Source organism: Mytilus galloprovincialis, chromosome 11, assembly GCF_965363235.1.
Source record: "Mytilus galloprovincialis chromosome 11, xbMytGall1.hap1.1, whole genome shotgun sequence".
NCBI classification, from domain to species: Eukaryota; Metazoa; Mollusca; class Bivalvia; order Mytilida; family Mytilidae; genus Mytilus; species Mytilus galloprovincialis.
In genome coordinates this window covers 9,499,033-9,519,966 of record NC_134848.1, presented here as the reverse complement: position 1 = coordinate 9,519,966, position 20,934 = coordinate 9,499,033, and the positions used below count along the sequence as shown (strand labels likewise).

At 31.3% G+C, this 20,934-nt stretch overlaps 1 protein-coding gene across 2 annotated transcripts; it reads left to right on the top strand.

Annotated features, from left to right (window-relative positions):
- Positions 1-9: 9 nt before the first annotated feature.
- On the top strand, positions 10-13,192 carry LOC143051612 (leucine-rich melanocyte differentiation-associated protein-like). Of its 2 annotated transcripts, none has more exons than XM_076224509.1 (8): positions 10-115; positions 4,316-4,411; positions 5,327-5,407; positions 6,393-6,531; positions 7,610-7,730; positions 9,989-10,088; positions 12,611-12,722; positions 13,085-13,192. In XM_076224509.1, exons 2-8 carry the CDS (start codon positions 4,373-4,375, stop codon positions 13,108-13,110), a joined length of 618 nt encoding a protein of 205 aa, XP_076080624.1. In that variant the 5' UTR covers positions 10-115; positions 4,316-4,372; the 3' UTR covers positions 13,111-13,192. The 2 variants fall into 2 exon arrangements, with proteins under 2 accessions (XP_076080624.1, XP_076080625.1); XM_076224510.1 differs by having other exon boundaries at positions 53-71.
- The last annotated feature ends 7,742 nt before the right edge of the window (positions 13,193-20,934 follow it).

Sequence of the window (20,934 nt, the reverse complement as noted above, 5' to 3'; positions counted from 1 at the left end):
TTGTTCAAAATGGTAGACAGCTCGATCTATCAACTTGAAAGACAATCATTGAAATTAAGTTGATTGACACAGTAATTCAATTTAAATATTGTTTACGCAACAATTAATACCTTAAGTACGTAAATTATTTGATAATTAGAAGCTTTAGAAATAGCGCTAGATATATATAGAGTATAAAATTGAGAATGGAAATGGGGAATGTGTCAAAGAGACAACAACCCGACCAAATAAAAAACAACAGCAGAGGGTCACCAACAGGTCTTCAATGTAGCGAGAAATTCCCGCACCCGGAGGCGTCCTTCAGCTGGCCCCTGAACAAATATTTACTAGTCCAGTGATAATGAACGCCATACTAATTTCCAAATTGTACACAAGAAACTAAAATTAAAATAATACAAGACTAACAAAGGCCAGAGGCTCCTGACTTGGGACAGGCGCAAAAATGCGGCGGGGTTAAACATGTTTGTGAGATCTCAACCCTCCCCCTATACCTCTAACCAATGTAGTAAAGTAAACGCATAACAATACGCACATTAAAATTCAGTTCAAGAGAAATCCGAGTCTGATGTCAGAAGATGTAACCAAAGAAAATAAACAAAATGACAATAATACATAAAAAACAACAGACTACTAGCAGTTAACTGACATGCCAGCTCCAGACTTAAACTGACTGAAAGGTTTGAATTACAGCAATAATAAATGCTGTACTTGTAATTTGTAAAGTAGCTATTTCGCCGGCTCTGAAAAAAATATCTGAAATAACCAAAAAAATACCATATTTGTATAGTATATTAGTAATGACTTATTTGCCAATGCCTGTGATATATTTAACTAGTTATTTTGATGATTCATTCTAAACAAATTGAAATAAATGATTTTAAAATTTACAATAATACACGTATACATGTAATAGCATGAATAGTAAACTTTTATAAAACAAGTGTAAAAAGAATCAAATTATCACTGAAATAGTTAAAAATAAGATAATTATATTATTATTTATAAGATACATATAATCGTTTAATACCTTTATTAGAATTTGGAGTAATAGTAATTTTTTTTGGAAATGTTACACATGTCATGCATGTACAATAATTAGATAACTAATTACACACCAACGAAATAAACATGCATGAATGTATTATTAATTATGCAATTCGATTTATTACATTATGTAAAGAGGGTAGCTTTATCTAGTAAAATATTCAGGTCTCCCCTGAAATTGGCCTGAAAATAAAGTTTATTAGTGTGGCAATCATTGATGCAGTATTTTATGGATATGTCAAAATGGGGTTTATGTAAGCTCACAATCTGGGAATCTGCCTTTTAACTCTTTCGCGGCGAGTGTATCCTTGTATTTTTCATGATACATAAATATTGTCCCAATAAAAGCTGCAATTTTATTAACATGATTAAGAACAGGCTATTATTTGAACAGAATTTGCATTATTTCTTGTGTTAGAAATTTTTAATGAATTCTATGTTTATTCTGTATTATAATGTTCTGTGCCACGCACAACACTTTCTATTACAATGAAGTTAGCACATTTTCAATAGAATGTATTGTGCAGCACACAACACTATCTTTACAAAATACACTGTGTGGAAAGTGTTTTGCTCCGCTCAAAACATAATAATACAAAATAAACATTGAATTTATAAAAAAATTTCCAACACAAGAAATTATGTAAATTCCATAATTAAAAATAATTCCAAGTTCAAATAATAGCCTGTTTAAGGTACTTTTATTTCTGTTGAACTTATGGGAGATATAGGAGGGTGGTAATGGGGATACCTTCATGACGAATAACGGTAAAAATTCTTCCCAAATGACGTTTACAGTTATTTCTGGTGCATGACGATAAAATATGCCTTTTCTTTTAGACGATAAAAATATCTAATGATTTTGACGAATCACGTTATTTTTTTTTCCAAAAATAACGGTAACGATAATTATTTGAGACATCTGACTGAATCACTATAAGGATATTTTGACAAATCACGGTAAAATTTTAATGAATTTGACGCGAACGGTACTGGAAAATGGCTGTTTGAGGCCTGACTGTAAAAGGGCATTACTACCCTCAAATAGAGTTAGTCTCTGGTGCATGATTTTTTATTATTAATTGTTTTTGGCTTTTAAATGTAACTACAAAAAAATGTAGCTGTCAGTAACTGTGAGTACTCTCAAATCGTATTGTCCTGTTAATTTCGACCTGTTGATACTTTTTTATATGTTTTTTTGTTATTTATATTAATATGGATCTTGTCTTTATACTAGCTTTGATTATTTGGAATATCTACTAATTTTCACTTCTTCGTACTACATTTGTATGAACATCAAGCTTAAGAGTCCTTAAATCTGTACAGGGAAGTTTTAGCTAGTTCTAATTGTTTAGTTTTATTGTTGATATTCACCCCAATTTGTTTCTTGTCATTTTGCTAGTGTTGAATTGTGTATTTATATGACAGAACTTTCTTGGTATTCATGGAACTCCTAATTATTGGAAGAATTTTATACACATAAGTAGTATACATTTTGTACCTAAAACGACAAAATTATTTTTCATTTACCTAGAGATATTTGTAAAACCGTTTTTTTTCAATAGTGATTATTTTCGATGGGTTAAATATTTCACAGTGGTGTCTTTCCATGGCTTTGTTTGGACTTGTTTGTTTGCTTTTTGGCCCTGAATGTATGTCCCTAATATTTTATTAACTGTACATTTGCATTCAGGTATCACAGATCAAATTTATTCGTTCATAGTGTGTTGATTTACGTTTTTTGATTGAGTTAAGCCTTCCAATTGATATTTTATCGTGTGGTTTTCTATGTTGTGATGTTATGCTATTGTTTCAGAAAAAGGGAGAAGGTTTGGTACCATTAAAACGTTTAATCCCGCTGCAAATGTTTGCACCTGTCCTAAGTCAGGAATCTGATACAGTAGTTGTTGTTTGTTTATGTAATTTATACGTGTGTCTCTTTTCTCGTTTTTTATATAGATTAGACCGTTGGTTTTCCCGTTTGAATGGTTTTACACTAGTAATTTTGGGACCCTTTATAGCTTTTTGTTCGGTGTGAGCCAAGGCTCCGTGGTGAAGGCCGTACATTTACCTACATGTATAATGGTTTACTTTTATAAATTGTTATTTGGCTGGAGAGTTGTCTCATTGGCACTCACACCACATCTTCCTATATCTATTAATATCAGAATAAAAAAAATCAAAATTAGAGAAATCACTTAAACTTAAGAAACGTTTAAAAATTTTGCTGAAATTTTTGTACCCTCGAGCCTCCTTAGGCATGTTAGGGACATTAATATTGAATAACTTATTGTTGTTCAGAAAAAAAAGAAGGTATTCAAATGATCCCAGCATTTAATCATTAATATTATCGGCCATTGATTTAAACATTGATTCCTTCCTGCTTTTAATATGAAATCTGTTTTAAGATAACTAGCTTTCTTATAAAACTTATGAATAGATAATATATATCAGCCTTCACACTTAACTTTTGAGTCCACAAGCCAGATGCTCAATCTTTTGATAATTTTAGTTGGATACTGTTGGCTTGTAGAGAAGAATTTTATAAGCCACTGCCGTAGGACTTGGAGTTAAGTGTGAAGACTGATATTATATAATAGAACTATCAATGCATAAAAAATTGTTTTGATCTATTGCTATGCATATGTACATGTATGCACAAATATTTACTTTCACTTATATCCTGCATTTTATGTTTCAAAATATCTGCAATTTTCAAATAATGGTCACGGTTTCATTTTAAATTAAAATTTAGAAAAAAACATACAATTTGACTTTTAATACAAGTATTCTTATGAATTGATTATAATTTTCAAAAATCCATACACTATCAGGTCACAGCTAGATGCAAACAAAAAAAATTCAGATTATTACAATGTACATGTACCATGTTTTTAATATCCTGTAATTTGCATTTTTGGTAAAATCATAAAAAATGCTGAAGAGTTTAAATAGCCATCTCAAAATCCGGCATTTAAAACTAAAAACTGGAAAATCAAAATCATGTTTAATTCATAATATGAGGGGGTACGGAGGGGTCCGGATCCTGAAATCTCGGGCTTAAAAACATGAAATCCTTAGGTCCTGAATTTACAGAAATTTAGATCCCGACATCCCAAAATTTATAAAAAAGAATTCCAGGATCTCAAAAGGATCAATCCCAAAATCCCGAGCTTAAAAACACCCTATACAATACAGGTCCTGCCCCCTAATAGCAATGTCCATGATGTCTGTTTTATATTCTACAATCATTTACCCTAATTTATTTCAGATGAAAATTGAAAATGTTTCTGATCTTTGTGATGAATGAACATATGGATTGAATAAAATGAAGATGTCAGAAAAAAGAACCAGTTTAGCATACCAGGTATGTTTTTAGATGGTTAGCAGTCAAGATATAAAAAATAGAGGTAGTATGATTGCCAATGTGACAATTCTCCAACAGAGACCAAATGACACAGAAGATGACAACACGAGCTTGTTTATAATTCCCTTATACATTTGTATGTTCATCAATTTTTCTGGATATTTCTTTATATTGCTATTATTGACTTGAAATATGTCATTGTTGTGTACACAAGGTTTTAAGAACAAAGGTTTAAGCTGAATTTCAAAGGTACAGATAAACCACTAATTTTAATGTTCAACGAATTGTAAATTTTCCATTGCCATTGGCAAAACCATGAAATTAAATATCCACGAAAGTGTCAGTTTTCCTCAATCCACGAAAAAGTGATATGAATCCACATTAATTTCTTATACAAGGAAACACAACATTTTTATTCAACCGCTAAAAAACGATTATTCTGAGTCATGACTTATTGAATCACATTAAAGTTAAAAAAAAAAAAAGAAGAGAAAAACAGTTTTTACATCCAGCTGAAAAAGTTGAGAATAAATTTAACAAATATTTTTCATCAAGACCAAATTCTTCAAATAGCAAAAAAGTTTTAGACATTTTTGTGTGAAATCAATTTTAATCTGACAACAAATTCTAATAGGAGGCAGGCATTACCTGCGAAAGGGGACGAAGTCTGTATGAATTGATTATTTTAATTCAAACATAATTTAACTTCCAAAAAGAAATGGAATATTTTAACAAATTAATTTTGCAATGGTTCTGTTGTTAGGCATTTAAAAAAAAAAAAAATTCCACCGTAAAACGGGACTTCATCCCTTTATGATTAGCAATAGTAAAATAGTGTAATTTTTCAAGTATTTATAAGAAATTCCTGTATCATAAGGTCATTTCTATATGCTAATATATTTACTATTTTTTCAGAGTCTAACAGAGATACCAGTACAGTTGATAAAACAAGGATCTGATATAGAAGAACTTGATCTGACACACAACAAGATCTCATATCCTTTTACTACATACTTAAAATAACTACAGTGAAACCTGGCTGAACCAAATCCTGCATAAACCGAAAACCTGTATAAACCAAACATGTTCTAAAGCACCGTCATATCAAATTGTATCCGTTGTGAACCTGATAAAACCAAAGCATTGGTCAAAAACAAACAAAATCTTAAGTCCCGAAGACATAAACAAATCAGAATTTTCTGAATGATTGAAGTCAGAATACTTGATGTCATGAGTTACCTTCCATTTTTTAAAACCAAAATCTGACTTTATAAAGAGAATTCATACATTTTTACCATGTTAACAAAGATATTTCAAATTTTGTCTTCTTTCAGCTAATAATTTTCCAAAAATGCCAATCTTTTTGGACAATATACATGAGAGTCTGCAGTAAAAATTTAAGATGGATTGAATGGGCTGGCCACTATATAATTTACAGGTCAACATGAGTTGTTTATCTCTTGTATAATGAATTTACTTATAATAACCAGAACATTGTGGGGCTCATATGGAAGGATCCTATTTATTTTACCCCACCATATTTTGGTACACTTCAAAAGCTTCCACCGTTTTTGAGGGAATAACTTCAACTGGTAGGATATAAAAATCATTAATAATATGCTGTGAAAAATGTCTTAATCGAAAAGAAGTGTTACATCTAGGTTTTGCTAATTTCCAATAATGAGGGTTTGGATGGGGTTAAATGATTAAAGAATAATGCCCTTTAAAAATGACGATTAGAGAATAACGGTAAAAAAAAATGAAGATTAGAGAAATGCGTGGTCTAATTTTTTGAACATTAGAGAAAAAAGGGGTTATTTTTTTGAAGATTAGAGAAAAAAGGGGTTATTTTTTTGAAAATTAGAGAAAAAGGGGTGAAAATTAAATGTTTACAGAATAACAGACCCCCCATCCAGACCCTCAATAATGCTCACTAGGTCTTTTGTTTCTGGTTGTATTATAATCCTTGACCTTCAGTACAGATTTACGCTTCCTGATAGATTTTCCAAACTTGACCACACTTATTTTAGATCATAATGGAATCAATTCACAGGTCAAACTACCCAAGATGTCTTGCCTTCATACATTATGGGTCAACCATAACAGAATATCTAATCTAGGTAAGTTTATATTTATTATCACACAAAAGTTGTTCCTGTATATATTTAGTACATTGGTTTCATTGACAGTATTAATTGTGAGATACTTGTTTACATATATAGCATAAGTACATGTAAACCACACATTTAAATTTTCAAGGAATTACAAAGTTTCTAAAGAGCTGTATGCAGACCATAGAAAAACCATAAAATTAAATATCTATGAATATGATAGTATTCCTCAATAAGATAAGTTTTAGAGTTACACACAATTTTCAAAAAGACCTGTGAAGAATATGGTAGACAAATTGTTTGAGGTCAACTTTTACTTTTAGTTCTCTGTACAGCCTTCAATATTGAATAATACTCATACCCTTTAGAAGCTATAAAAGGATAGTCATGGCAAAAATGTGAAATATTTCATAAGGGAAAACCAATATTTATGTTCACATATTTAGTTTATTGTCATAATTTATGAAGTAGGCTTTGACTTATTCATCATTTACAGGATATCCCTCTGAATTTGGAAGCTTAAGAATATGGAACTTTATGAACAAGATCACTTTACTAATCATTTGAGGATAGGAATGCCCTTTATCCTCAAGTGTCATACATCCTTTTTTCACTACCTTTAGTTTCGAACAAGGCCCTGAATTTTAGTTATTATTCATCAATTTGATGTTGTTACTACTGTTAGCTTCAAATGGAGTAAAAAATTAAATACTGACATTGATTTAACAAATATTTACTATAAACCAAAAAATGTGGTATGATTGCCAATGAGAATACTCTCCACAAGAGACCAAAATGACACAGAAATCAACAATTATAGGTCACTGTACAGCCTTCAACAATAGCCCATATTACATAGTCATTACATTCATCATGTTGCAGGCCCGTAACCAGGAATTTTCAAGTTGTTTTTTTTTTTTTTTGGGGGGGGGGCTCACAAATTCAATTTTAACAGTCACAATTCAAACACAATGTTGACTTTAACAGTGCTATTTTGTTTTCAAGGACGGTTTGTACAAACCCCCCTGGCTACAGGTATGTGTTGGATACCCCATTACTACCCTCATTATATTGATTATATTTACAGGTACATTTATATCAACTCTCAGTAAAAACTGTCCAAAAATGAAGATTTTATCCATGATGAATAATGAGGCAGCACCTAGCTATTTTAATGGTGGAACATATCAACAATTTATAGATTATAGGTAAGAAAAAAATAGAGTTATCTCCCATTATAAGGAAAAGAACAGAGAATGAGGAATGTGTCAAAGAGACAATAACGTACCAAACCAAAGAGCATAAACAGCCCAAGGCCACAAATGGGTCTTCAATGCATCAATATGTTTTTTGACAAGGACCATCTGGAGGTTTATGTAGTATGTTAATGCGCAAGAGTATTAATGCTTTACAAAAATGTTCATCAGGTTATAGTAATTCGATCTGCTTTTTTATACAATTTGATAGTAAAACCTGCAAAAACCACATATGAACAAATTTCAGTTAGAAAAGATACACTTTTTTTTTCTTTTCATTTACTATAATCCAACTGAATTTACTACCAGCACTAACAGATACTGCTTCTACAGTTTACAAATTTAAATAAAAGCTTACAGATATTGTTCTCCTATATATATAAATCTTCATATATAAAAACATACAAAGTTTTTAGTTTAAATTCTTGGCACTTTTTTTATTATATATTTTTATACTTTTTGTTTGCTGTAATAATGCATATATACAAAGAACAGGAGGATTAGTTTCCCAATCAACAAAACATAGGTTATAAGTTTGATACTGAATAAAGTGATGAGGATAATTCCTCCATTTGAGTAGGGATAATAAGATGGCATTGTCAGTTTGTTTTAGATTTATGAGTTTGACTGTCCCTTTGGTATCTTTCGTCGCTCTTTTATAAAAGGCCAAGGAGAATCTTTAGAGATTTTGGTTGTAGTTTCGAAACCTAATTAAACAAGACTGCAAAATTTATGTTCTATTTTTTATGCCCCACCTACGATAGTAGAGGGGCATTATGTTTTCTGGTCTGTGCGTCCGTTCGTCCGTCTGTTCGTTCGTCCGTCTGTTCGTTCGTCCGTTCGTCCGTCCGTCCGTCTGTCCCGCTTCAGGTTAAAGTTTTTGGTCAAGGTAGTTTTTGATGAAGTTGAAGTCCAATCAACTTGAAACTTAGTATACATGTGCCCTATGATATGATCTTTCTAATTTAAATGCCAAATTATAGTTTTGACCCCAATTTTACGGTTCACTGAACATAGAAAATGATAGTGCAAATTTCAGGTTAAAGTTTTTGGTCAAGGTAGTTTTTGATGAAGTTGAAGTCCAATTAACTTGAAACTTAGTATACATGTGCCCTATGATATGATCTTTCTAATTTAAATGCCAAATAAGAGTTTTGACCCCAATTTTACGGTTCACTGAACATAGAAAATGATAGTGCAAATTTCAGGTTAAAGTTTTTGGCTTCAGGTTAAAGTTTTTGGTCAAGGTAGTTTTTGATGAAGTTGAAGTCCAATCAACTTGAAACTTAGTATACATGTGCCCTATGATATGATCTTTCTAATTTAAATGCCAAATTAGAGTTTTGACCCCAATTTTACGGTTCACTGAACATAGAAAATGATAGTGCAAATTTCAGGTTAAAGTTTTTGGCTTCAGGTTAAAGTTTTTGGTCAAGGTAGTTTTTGATGAAGTTGAAGTCCAATCAACTTGAAACTTAGTATACATGTGCCCTATGATATGATCTTTCTAATTTAAATGCCAAATTAGAGTTTTGACCCCAATTTTACGGTTCACTGAACATAGAAAATGATAGTGCAAATTTCAGGTTAAAGTTTTTGGCTTCAGGTTAAAGTTTTTGGTCAAGGTAGTTTTTGATGAAGTTGAAGTCCAATCAACTTGAAACTTAGTATACATGTGCCCTATGATATGATCTTTCTAATTTAAATGCCAAATTAGAGTTTTGACCCCAATTTTACGGTTCACTGAACATAGAAAATGATAGTGCAAATTTCAGGTTAAAGTTTTTGGCTTCAGGTTAAAGTTTTTGGTCAAGGTAGTTTTTGATGAAGTTGAAGTCCAATCAACTTGAAACTTAGTATACATGTGCCCTATGATATGATCTTTCTAATTTAAATGCCAAATTAGAGTTTTGACCCCAATTTTACGGTTCACTGAACATAGAAAATGATAGTGCAAATTTCAGGTTAAAGTTTTTGGCTTCAGGTTAAAGTTTTTGGTCAAGGTAGTTTTTGATGAAGTTGAAGTCCAATCAACTTGAAACTTAGTATACATGTGCCCTATGATATGATCTTTCTAATTTTAATGCCAAATTAGATTTTTACCCTATTTCACGGTCCATGGAACATGGAAAATGATTGAGTGGGGCATCCGTGTACTTTGGACACATTCTTGTTAGTTTTTTAATAACAGACCTGTATTTTATTTTTAGATATTATGTTATAAGCCAGTTGCCTAGGTTAGAGATTTTAGATGACAAGAAAATAGAACCAAATGAAAGAGAAGAAGCACTGAGAATATATAGGCGATCTGTAAGTACAATCATTTAATAAATTGATTTAAAACTCAGTTATGCCATGTTTTGTCTTATATAAGACAAGCTGTAAGTACTGTCAGTACACAAATTGATTTTAAACTCAGTTATGCCATGTTCTGTCTTATATAAGACAAGCTGTAAGTACTGTCAGTACTCAAATTAGTTTCAAACTCAGTTATGCCATGGTCTGTCTTCTATAAGACAAGCTGTAAGTACTGTCAGTACACAAATTGATTTAAAACTCAGTTATGCCATGGTCTGTCTTCTATAAGACAAGCTGTAAGTACTGTCAGTACACAAATTGATTTTAAACTCAGTTATGCCATGGTCTGTCTTCTATAAGACAAGCTGTAAGTACTGTCAGTACACAAATTGATTTAAAACTCAGTTATGTCATGGTGTGTCTTCTATAAGACAAGCTGTAAGTACTGTCAGTACTCAAATTGATTTAAAACTCAGTTATGCCATGGTCTGTCTTCTATAAGACAAGCTGTAAGTACTGTCAGTACACAAATTGATTTAAAACTCAGTTATGCCATGGTCTGTCTTCTATAAGACAAGCTGTAAGTACTGTTGGTACACAAATTGATTTAAAACTCAGTTATGCCATGGTCTGTCTTCTATAAGACAAACTGTAAGTACTGTCAGTACACAAATTGATTTAAAACTCAGTTATGCCATGGTCTGTTTCTATAAAACAAGCTGTAAGTACTGTCAGTACACAAATTGATTTAAAACTCAGTTATGCCATGGTCTGTCTTCTATAAGACAAGCTGTAAGTACTGTCAGTACACCAATTGATTTAAAACTCAGTTATGCCATGGTCTGTCTTCTATAAGACAAGCAGTAAGTACTGTCAGCACACCAATTGATTTAAAACTCAGTAATGCCATGGTCTGTCTTCTATAAGACAAGCTGTAAGTACTGTCAGTACACACATTGGTTTCAAACTCAGTTATGCCATGGTCTGTCTTCTATAAGACAAGCTGTAAGTACTGTCAGTACACAAATTGGTTTCAAACTCAGTTGAGACATACTTTATTTGATATAAGACTTGCTGTAAGTACAATCAGTCAAAAATATCATCTCAAACTCACTAATGGCAAAAAGAATTTAAAACTCATTTTTGACATGTTTTATCTTATATAAATATTTACAGTGTTTATATAGCACTCATCATAATAATTATTTACTATAAGTACTTTACAATGCATAAAAAAAATGATACAAGTACATGTATATATAAAAAATTTTTTTTTAAAAAATCTATGTGTCAATGTTTCAAAAGAACAGACACTGTTAAAACTACAACTTAATTTATGAAAATTAAAAGTTATCCATAAAAAATTTTTTTAAATATAGATAAATTTTGAAAAAAATATTAAAATATTTAAAACTCAGTTGTGAAATTTATTGTCTTTTATAATGTAAGTTTTGAGTACACTCCATCCTCTAATTGATTTTAAACTCATTTGGGACATTTATTGGCTTTTATAATATAAGTTTTGAGTACACTCCATCCACAAATTGATTTAAATATTAGTTGTAACATGGTATATCTTATATAAGACTTACTGTGAGTAAGTTCAATCCACAAACTAATTTAAAACTCAATTGTGAAATGTGTTGTCTTTTATAAGATGAGCTTTGAGTACACTCCATCTTCTAATTGATTTAAACTCAGTGATGGCTTTGTATCTTAATTTTCTAGAATTTAATTTATAACTCACTAGTTACATGTTGTATCTAATATAAGGTTTACTGTAGTACTCAAAATGATTTAAAACTCAGTGGGACATGTTTTATCTTATCCCTTTCCTCCATAATGACGCCTTTTGACGCCACCCCCTTTACTCCATAATGACACCTTTTGACGCCTGTGTAGTACCTCAGTTGAAATGCTTTGACTACAAAATGTCTGCATCAGACTTAAAAAAAATTGTATCCAATATGAAAAGGAGATTCATGAGAATTATCTGACGTGAATTTCATTGATGAAATATTGGTTTTCACAATGCATTAACACTTTAAAACTGATGATTTTTTTTAACTGAAATTTTTTTTTATGCGAATCAAGTATATTAAAAAAAAAAATCCATGGAGGAAAGGGTTAAATCAGACTTACTGTGAATACACACAGCCCACAAAATGATTTTTTAAAACTTAGTTGTGACATATTGTATCTTATAAAAGACAAGCTGTGAGTACACGTAGTCTAGGAAATGATTAAAAACTCAGTTGTGACATATTGTACCTTATAAATGACAAGCTGTGAGTGCAGTCATTTTTAAAAATAATTTTAAAGTCAGTGATGACCTGTTTTGTCTTATATAAAACAAGCTGTGAGTGCAGTCAGTCCAAAAAATAATTCTAAACTCAGTTCTGACATGTTGTATCTTATATTAGACTTACTGTGAGTACAATCATCCATAACATAATTTTAAATTCAGTGATATCTCATTTAAAGCAAGTTGTATGTACAGTCAGTCCAAAAAAATTATTAAAACTTTTTTCCAGGTCTCAAAACCAAAAAGGAAACAATCCTTAAAGAAAAGAGCAAGCATGGAAAATTTAGGACAATCAAACCTAGAAAATGGTGAACATTCAAACATGGATACAGTTGAAGAAATATAGATTCCTACACTGCAACAAGTGTATTACGATATTTCTCCACTCGAGACAGTTAAATTTTATTATTTAAAGCGCGAGGCTTGCCGAGCATTTTAAATAATTAAATTTAACTGTCGAGGGTGGAAAAATATCGTAATACACGAGTTATAGTGTCGGAATCTGTTTCTCTGATTACTTTAATCATTCTTTTTCAAAGATTTTCAGAAACTTGTGTTCTTTATATGCGACGTCATCAGGCAAGGTCGCCTTTTTTCATGACGTCACAATAGAAAAATTGAGAAGAAAACAAAACATTTTGACGTCATAATTAAATTTCGACTAATCATTTGCCGAGAACAGATCTTTCACTAGTTGAAGAACGAACTATTTTGGAGGATACTCAATAGCATATTTTCATTTGTTCAGGAGTTTGTGTAAACCAAATTATATTTGTGTCGAAGATTCTGTCATATTGACAAGCGCTTTTATTCTTAGATTTGTGTAAATCAATTGTCAATATTTTAGGTGTTATTATAACAGCATAAATGTATTTATACTGCAACTAGTTGTCTTTATTTCCTGAGTATAGAAACACAGTTATATTTTGTGCAATGTCAATTTCATCATGGAACACTTTTTCCACAGTCAGGGGTTTATTAAGGGATGAAAATAAGTTTGAAATGTGTGTTACAATTTGAATTGCTATGAATTAATTTATTTAAGTTGCAGTATAAAAACAATATTATGTCAATGTCAGAAAAAGTATCAACTGATTGCTCGGTGAAAAACTGGGGAAGGGCTCATTATAACCTCGCCTTTCCCCAGTTTCTCACCCTCATACAAAAAAGTTTATATTTTTCTGACATTGACCTAATATTGTATATTTATCCTACAATCAGCCAAATGTTTTACAAATAACAGGTTAACACTTAATTTTTACTTTATTTGTACCTGTACAAGTAAAGTCTCATGTGTTATATCCTGCTCCTATGTTAAGAGAATGATAATGTGAATTTTTTACAATCAATTTTGTGGTCCTATTCAGGCTCATGTGTTTAAACCATTGCCTGTGATGTCTATGAAAAATTAGAGGGAAATTATTTGACTTTAAACAACTAAACATTTAAGTGTGTTTGAATTGCAGGATAAAAACAATATATGCATTGTTGGAAATATAGAATAAAGGAGTAGGTTCAGTAAGACCCCTTTTTGGCCCCAAAATATAGGAGTTTTACAAAATTGAAAATGTAATCTTTAAGCTATGTTTGGAAAGTAAAATGCTTCTGCTACATAAATATGAACTGTTTTTGACAATACAATGCACAAATATCGCGTACTAGCATCATAAAGTCATGCTAAATTACTGAAATCTTCAAAACTTTAGCATTTTGGTTAATTTTTAGATGGTTTCCGTCTAAAATGAAAGTGGCCGCATTCGTGTTCATTCACAATATTGAAATGTAAGTTGTATTTGATTATAATACAAAACATATATAAAGGTTGAGGATGAACACGGATGCGGCCACTTTCATTTTGGACAAAAACCATCTGAAAAGTGACTTTTTTGGCATATTTGATAGATTTTTCATATTTAAGCTTGAATCAGAGCGTTTTTAATGACTAAACCAGTTAAAATCTTTCACATTAACTAATCGAATCAATTCAAATAGACACTTACGTGTTTAAAAAGTGTCCAAAATCTTTTGTTAGATGAACCTGAAATTTGAGGCCAAAATCGGCCCTTACTGGACCGGACCTACTCCTTTCTATTGCTGCAAAACATGAGAAAAGTTGGGTCTGTCTTGGTTTTTTTTCATCCTGTTTCTATACAAAGAAAGTACATTGTATATTTATATCAATGTAAAGCTATACTTTATTTTTGACAGCTTAACCATGTCATAAGGAAGAAAATAACACTCATAATGCAAGATTTCGACTAGTAATATATATTATATTAAACTGAAAAAAATACTCTTCCATGTACATAGATTAAGGGAATATTTTTCAGAGTTAATTCCCCTAGTATCACTATTAAGATGAATCATATTGTTATAATGTGACATTGATATTGTAAGTATCTTTTATAACACAATTTGTCAACTCACTGTGTGGGTTTATGGTAAATTTATAATTTTTTGTGATTTTTTTTATTGGTTACTGCAAAGTGACTTAGTCAGATGTTTTGTAAAAATATAAGAAAAATTGTCATAGTATTATTTGAAAGCAGCATTTTCTGACATCTAAATAACTGGTCTCACATTTTTTGTTCATTGTTCAACACTATCATAGATGAATGCACACATACATTCATTTACTTACAGTATTTTTTATGGTAGCCATTTTGTTTACACAACATATTTATATATGTGCTGTGCATGTTTTTTATCATTATTTGTTTTATTGTCATATCATTTTATGTCGAAACTAATTAAAATTATCAAAAATTGTCTCAAACTTTTTTTAACTACAACTTCAACTGTTAATGAACATAAAGGGTGGGGGATGTGGGTGGCAGAGTGGTCTTAGAATTTCAACTACGGAATCACTAGCCTATTCGTCATGAGATTATGAGTTGGAGCTTGGCATATGCCAAGTATGTTTGTCACCAATCTTGATTGACTAGAATATTGTCAGTGTTCCTGCCACATAAAGGCATTAGTAGTATACCCCTGTTTAAAAGTCATTAATCGATTGAGAGAAAACAAATCTGTGTTACAAATTTAAACTGAGGAAAAAACATCAACTATAAGAGATTTACAAGGAAAGTGGTTCCCTCTGGGTACTCCTACTTTCTCAACCATTAAAAATTGACAGCTTTAATAAATTTTCATTTAAATTTTTTTTGTCAACAGAAATATGTTAAATGTACAATAACAGTTTATCAATGTTCACATTCTGTATTGATTATCTTCAAATACAAAAAAAAACAGACAAAAGAGTTATCTCCTCCTATGCATTCATCACTAGCAATGCAAATCCAGAGAGAGTTAACATGTGTCATACATGTAATAGGGTAAAGTTTATTCATTTGTCATCCATATTTTTAATTTGATATGCTTTCATTGTTGAAGTATTACATGCTAAATTTAATTTTATTCCTTTTAAAGTTACATTACTGAGTACACATATTTAAAAAGATCAGAGCGTTGCAACATACTAAGTTTGGTAACATTTATTTCAAAGATATTTAAAAAGGATAGAGTAATTTTTATCATTGAGAAGCTTAATAATAACTTTTAAAAATAGAATGTGATTAAAACATTCAACTGATTTTCACAGTTATCTCGCTGTAGTATTATTCAATATATTTAAAAAGGCTTTAATTATTACTTATGAATGCTTGAATAAAAAAAAATCATATTTCTAAAACTTTTTTATCTGCTATAAAATTCTACTTGTTATTGACACTTAAGGTGGTACCCAACACTTTCACTAAAATTAATTTGGGTTGTTTAATTTTCATAAAATTTTGACAAAGTATTTACTTTGACCCTTTAACAAAAATATAAAAATTTCAAATATTTTGAACCAACCATTTTATCAGAAAAATTACACTGGTTATATAGCAGTTTGACAAACACCAATTTTGATCATTGAGAAGCTTAATATTCCCTTTACAACACGACGTAATTAAAACGTTTAGCTGATTTTACAGAGTTATCTCCCTGTAGTGTTAGGTACCAGCTTAATAAAAAAAAATCATTTAAATTTTAAAAAGAATATTAGCTATTAAGAATGAATTATTTTCAGTCTTAATCAGGTCAAATTTATTATGTAATATCCTGTTATGTTTGATGTTTTGTGCATATTTGTTATTTATTTATTGTTATTTATTATGATATTATAGGTTACAAGAGTGCAATTATTTGTTTACATTTTACGGGCAAGTTTTTTACCACAAGATGGTAATATAATCCTATACGGCTTCTCATTGGATGATGCAGGATTGGAATTACCTTTAATCGAAAGCTTATCCAATTAGGTTTAAAAAATGCAGAAAAAATCATATTCACATTTTACAAAGAATAGAAAATATCTTCCACTTCTGCACGTTGGAACAATTAAAAATATGCCTTTTTCATGAAGCAAAAAAAAATAGACGATCTTTTTCAACTGCATTTTAAGTCAATTTCTGCTGCATGACCCATTATTTATTTTGGGTTGTAATACAACACTGGCATTTCTAGTAATAGGAACTGCTACCCGTTTTTTCCCTAGTTTGTGTAGTCTTTGAGAAAAAGATACGGAACACCAGTTGTACCCTATGGAAAATGCATTACGAATAATTGCGCTCTGGTAACCATAAATTATTATGTGCCTTGCTGTTTTGAAGGGATAAGGTGCATGGCTTCAAGCAGTTACAATGCTTTTCAGCTTGAATAATAAGGATACTTACAATTGTAGCATGTCCAGCTTCTTATTAGCAATTTATTAAATTTATATTGCCCAGCAACTTTACCAGCCCCTTAGTATATTCATTTTGATGTTTTTAAAATATGCTTTAAAAGACTTATTAAAAAATTACTTTTTTTGTGTTTTTGAATAATTATTCTGCATATAAAAATCCCAAGACATGTTATAGATATGTATTGAGATGGTTAGGAAATAACCATTTTACTTAAAAGAGTTTCGTCTTTAAAAAACATTCTGATCCCAAATTTGATGAAAAATTTTTATTGTGGTCAAGCAAATAGCAAAACAGTTATTCTAAAATCCAGATTCCCCCAATACCTTATAGTATTAAATTGGGTTGGGGGGAATGGATTGATAGCTTTGAATAACAAAAGAATAGTTATGGGGAAATCTGGATTCAAAACTTTTTTATTCATTTGCTTCACCACATCATTTTTTTTCAAATTTGGGATCAAATTTTCCTTTTAGGAAAATATATACCCCTTGAAGCTGAATACATGAAGTTGTTCACTTGGTGATTTTGATATTGACAGTTAACATTAAAAAGAGAGGTGAAAATAGACTCATCATAGATACCAGGATTAAAATTTAATATCTATGACAGACGCTCGTTTTATCTAGAAAAGACTCATCAGTGATGGTTGAAATGTTTAAAAAGGCAAAACCAACCACAAAGTTGAAAAGCATTGAGGACCGAAAATTGCTAAAAGTTTTGCCAAATACATCTAAGGTTATCATCCTGAGGTAGAAAAGCCTTAGTTTTTAAAAACTTCAAAGATACCAGAGGGAAATTTAATCTCATAAGTGACTAAAATGACAATACCATCATCCACGGCTGAAAAAGAATAAAAATCCAACACAGAAAAATAGTACAAAACACAACATGGAAAACTGAGAACAGTCAGAGCAATACAAATCGCTCCAAATAACTGGGGATGATCCCACGTCTTCTGGAAGGGTAAGCAGATTCTGAATAAGACTATTTACCGGATTTGTAATCACATAAGCAACACGACGGGTGCCACATGTGGAGCAGGATCTGCTTACCCTTCCGGAGCACCTGAGATCACCCCTAGTTTTTGGTGGGGTTCGTGTTGTTTATTCTTTAGTTTTCTATGTTGTGTCATGTGTACTATTGTTTTTCTGTTTGTCTTTTTCATTTTTAGCCATGGCGTTGTCAGTTTGTTTTAGATTTATGAGTTTGACTGTCCCTTTGGTATCTTTCGTCCCTCTTTTTTATACCTATACCAAACCTATTGCAACTAACATTTTCAATTACAAACACGTTTTGCAGGATATCAATATTGACGACTTTAAGTCTAAAACTCCCGATTGCACTTGTGTATATAATCCGGCTGGCCACGTTATTAACGCTGACCTCAACATTGTAGATAAAACGTCAAATATAGTGAGCCTTAATCCATCAATTGGAAATACAACTTTAAAAAATTTAGATGAATTTCAGTCGAGAATTATTCTAGGCAATGGGCTAAGCACGAGCAGGAAGACGTAGACACTCTCCTAATCGATTAAGGCGGTGAGGTCGTTGATACAAATATGAAAACTGAATGGGTCTATATATGCCTATGGTACGTCTATCTTTAAAGAACCAAATGTTGCAAACCGCTTATCCTACCTCCATGACAAATATGTTGTTGTCCCCGCAGATAAAGCCCCAAACAACATCGTTTTTGTGTGTAAAACTCATAACATTAACAGCTGAATAAACCAATAAGGTATTGACACTTTGAAACTAATTATATACCCTCACGACACTTACCAAAGAGGAAATCCAGGATAATCATAGGTCTGTTCTATGTTCCTTTGGAATTTCAACCAAAGATGAAGAACTGGATCTTCCATCACTGTATTGGATACCTAAACTACATAAGTGTCATTACAAACAATGGTATATTGCTGGGTCTTTCAAGTGCTCCACGAAACCTCTTTGTATATTATTAACATCTTTTTTTATCAGCAATCAGAGACGGGCTTTAAAGTTATTGTGAAACTGCTTATTCTAGAGGTGGCGTGAATCAGATGTGGATACTTACAATTTCCAAAGATCTTTTAGAGTGCATACAATCTAAATCTCTTTCATCTTGCAATAGAATAAAAACATTTGACTTCTATACACTTTACACAAGTATTCCACATTCCAATCTAAAAGACAAATTGAAAGAGTTGGTATTGCTTATTTTCATTAAAAAAGAATGGCCAACGTAGATACAAGTATCTTGTCTTAGGGAGGGACAAGGATAAAGGATAACTCTGATTCAAACAAAAAATTCTCTGAAACTGACAATATCAATATGCTTGATTTCTTGTTTGACAACATATTTGTAACGTTCGGAGGAGGTGTTTTTCAACAGAGCGTCGGCATTCCAATGGGAACCAATTGCGTCCCTCTTCTTGCCGACTTGTTTCTTTATTATTATATGGCTGACTTCATACATGCAACTCTTAGGAAGAAAGATAAGAAGTTCGCAAAATCCGTTAACTCTACTTTCCGCTATATAGATGACGTTCTACACTAAATAATTAGAAAAAAGTGACTATGTTACAAGCATCTATCCCATCGAACTAGAGATAAAGGATACAGCAGATACAGTTAAGTCGGTCTCATATATTGACTTACATCTATAAATTGACAATGAGGGTCGGTTGAAAACAAAGCTTTACGACAAAAGATATGATTTCAGCTTTCGAATTAACTTTCTATTTCTAAGTAGCAACATTCCAGCAGCACCTGCATACGGGGTATATATCTCCCAATTGATACGATATATGCATTTCCTGTCATGATTTTTCTCACAAGGAAGCTATTAAACCAAGAGTTCCAAAGTTGAAATCATCCATTCGTAAATTTTACAGACGTCATCACGAGTTGGTTGACCGTTATGGAATAACCGTTTCACAAATGATATCGGATATTCCTTACTATAATACCCTTCCCTTTCATGAATGTTACCTACCGAATTATACTATTTACCGGATTTGTTATATCATAAGCAACACGACGGATGCCACCTGAGGAGCTTGATCTGCTTATCCTCCTGAGATAACCCATAGTTTTTGGTTGGGTTCGTGTTGCTTATTCTTTAGTTTTCTATGTTGTGTCATGTGTTCTATTGTTTGAATGTCTGTTTACTTGTCCATTTTCATTTTTTTTGGCGTTGTCAGTTTATTTTCGATTTATGAGTTTGACCTCTGGTATTTGTCGTCCCTCTTTTATACATTTCTCCAGTTTTATGGTTCAGACATCAACAACTTCCCGAAATCTTCATGCGATTAAGTATAACATGGAGACGATATTTTTTCAAATTTTTCTTATTTTTCGTTGCTGTTAATATTTATTTTAAGTCTGGTTTCAATTTTTAAGACGTCCGGATCTTTTTTTACACCTGCATATAATTTGAGGATCATTGACAAAGCTTTATTTATGATTAAGAGCAGGGTTTCCCCTGGGTCAATTTTTTTTTTCGCCACCACTTTATATTTTTTTATCGCCAAGTAACATAATATATTTTTCGTTAAACATTTACCTTTTTTCTACCCCCTCCCTCCCTTAAATAAGATGATTTTGTCCCATTATGTCTATGATTATTCTCTCAAACTTATTTAAGAGTCTACATTTTAATGAATAAACACTAAACATTTACTTTAAAACATCAGATTTTTTTTAACTTATAAGGGGAAAATATTCATTGTTTTTTAAACAACTTTTCTAAATGAGGGGCTGTATACTTTTAATAATAAAGAAGTCCTTGAATATACCAAATTAATGTTTTTTATCATATAATACCAGTATAGTTCGT

Coding starts and splice junctions, on each gene's coding strand:
- LOC143051612 (XM_076224509.1), top strand. CDS start 4,373: ATGAAGATGTCAGAAAAAAGAACCAGTTTAGCATACCAG. Junction 5,408..6,392: donor TGACACACAACAAGATCTCA/TATCCTTTTACT, acceptor ACCTTCAGTACA/GATTTACGCTTCCTGATAGA. Junction 6,532..7,609: donor TAACAGAATATCTAATCTAG/GTAAGTTTATAT, acceptor TTATATTTACAG/GTACATTTATATCAACTCTC.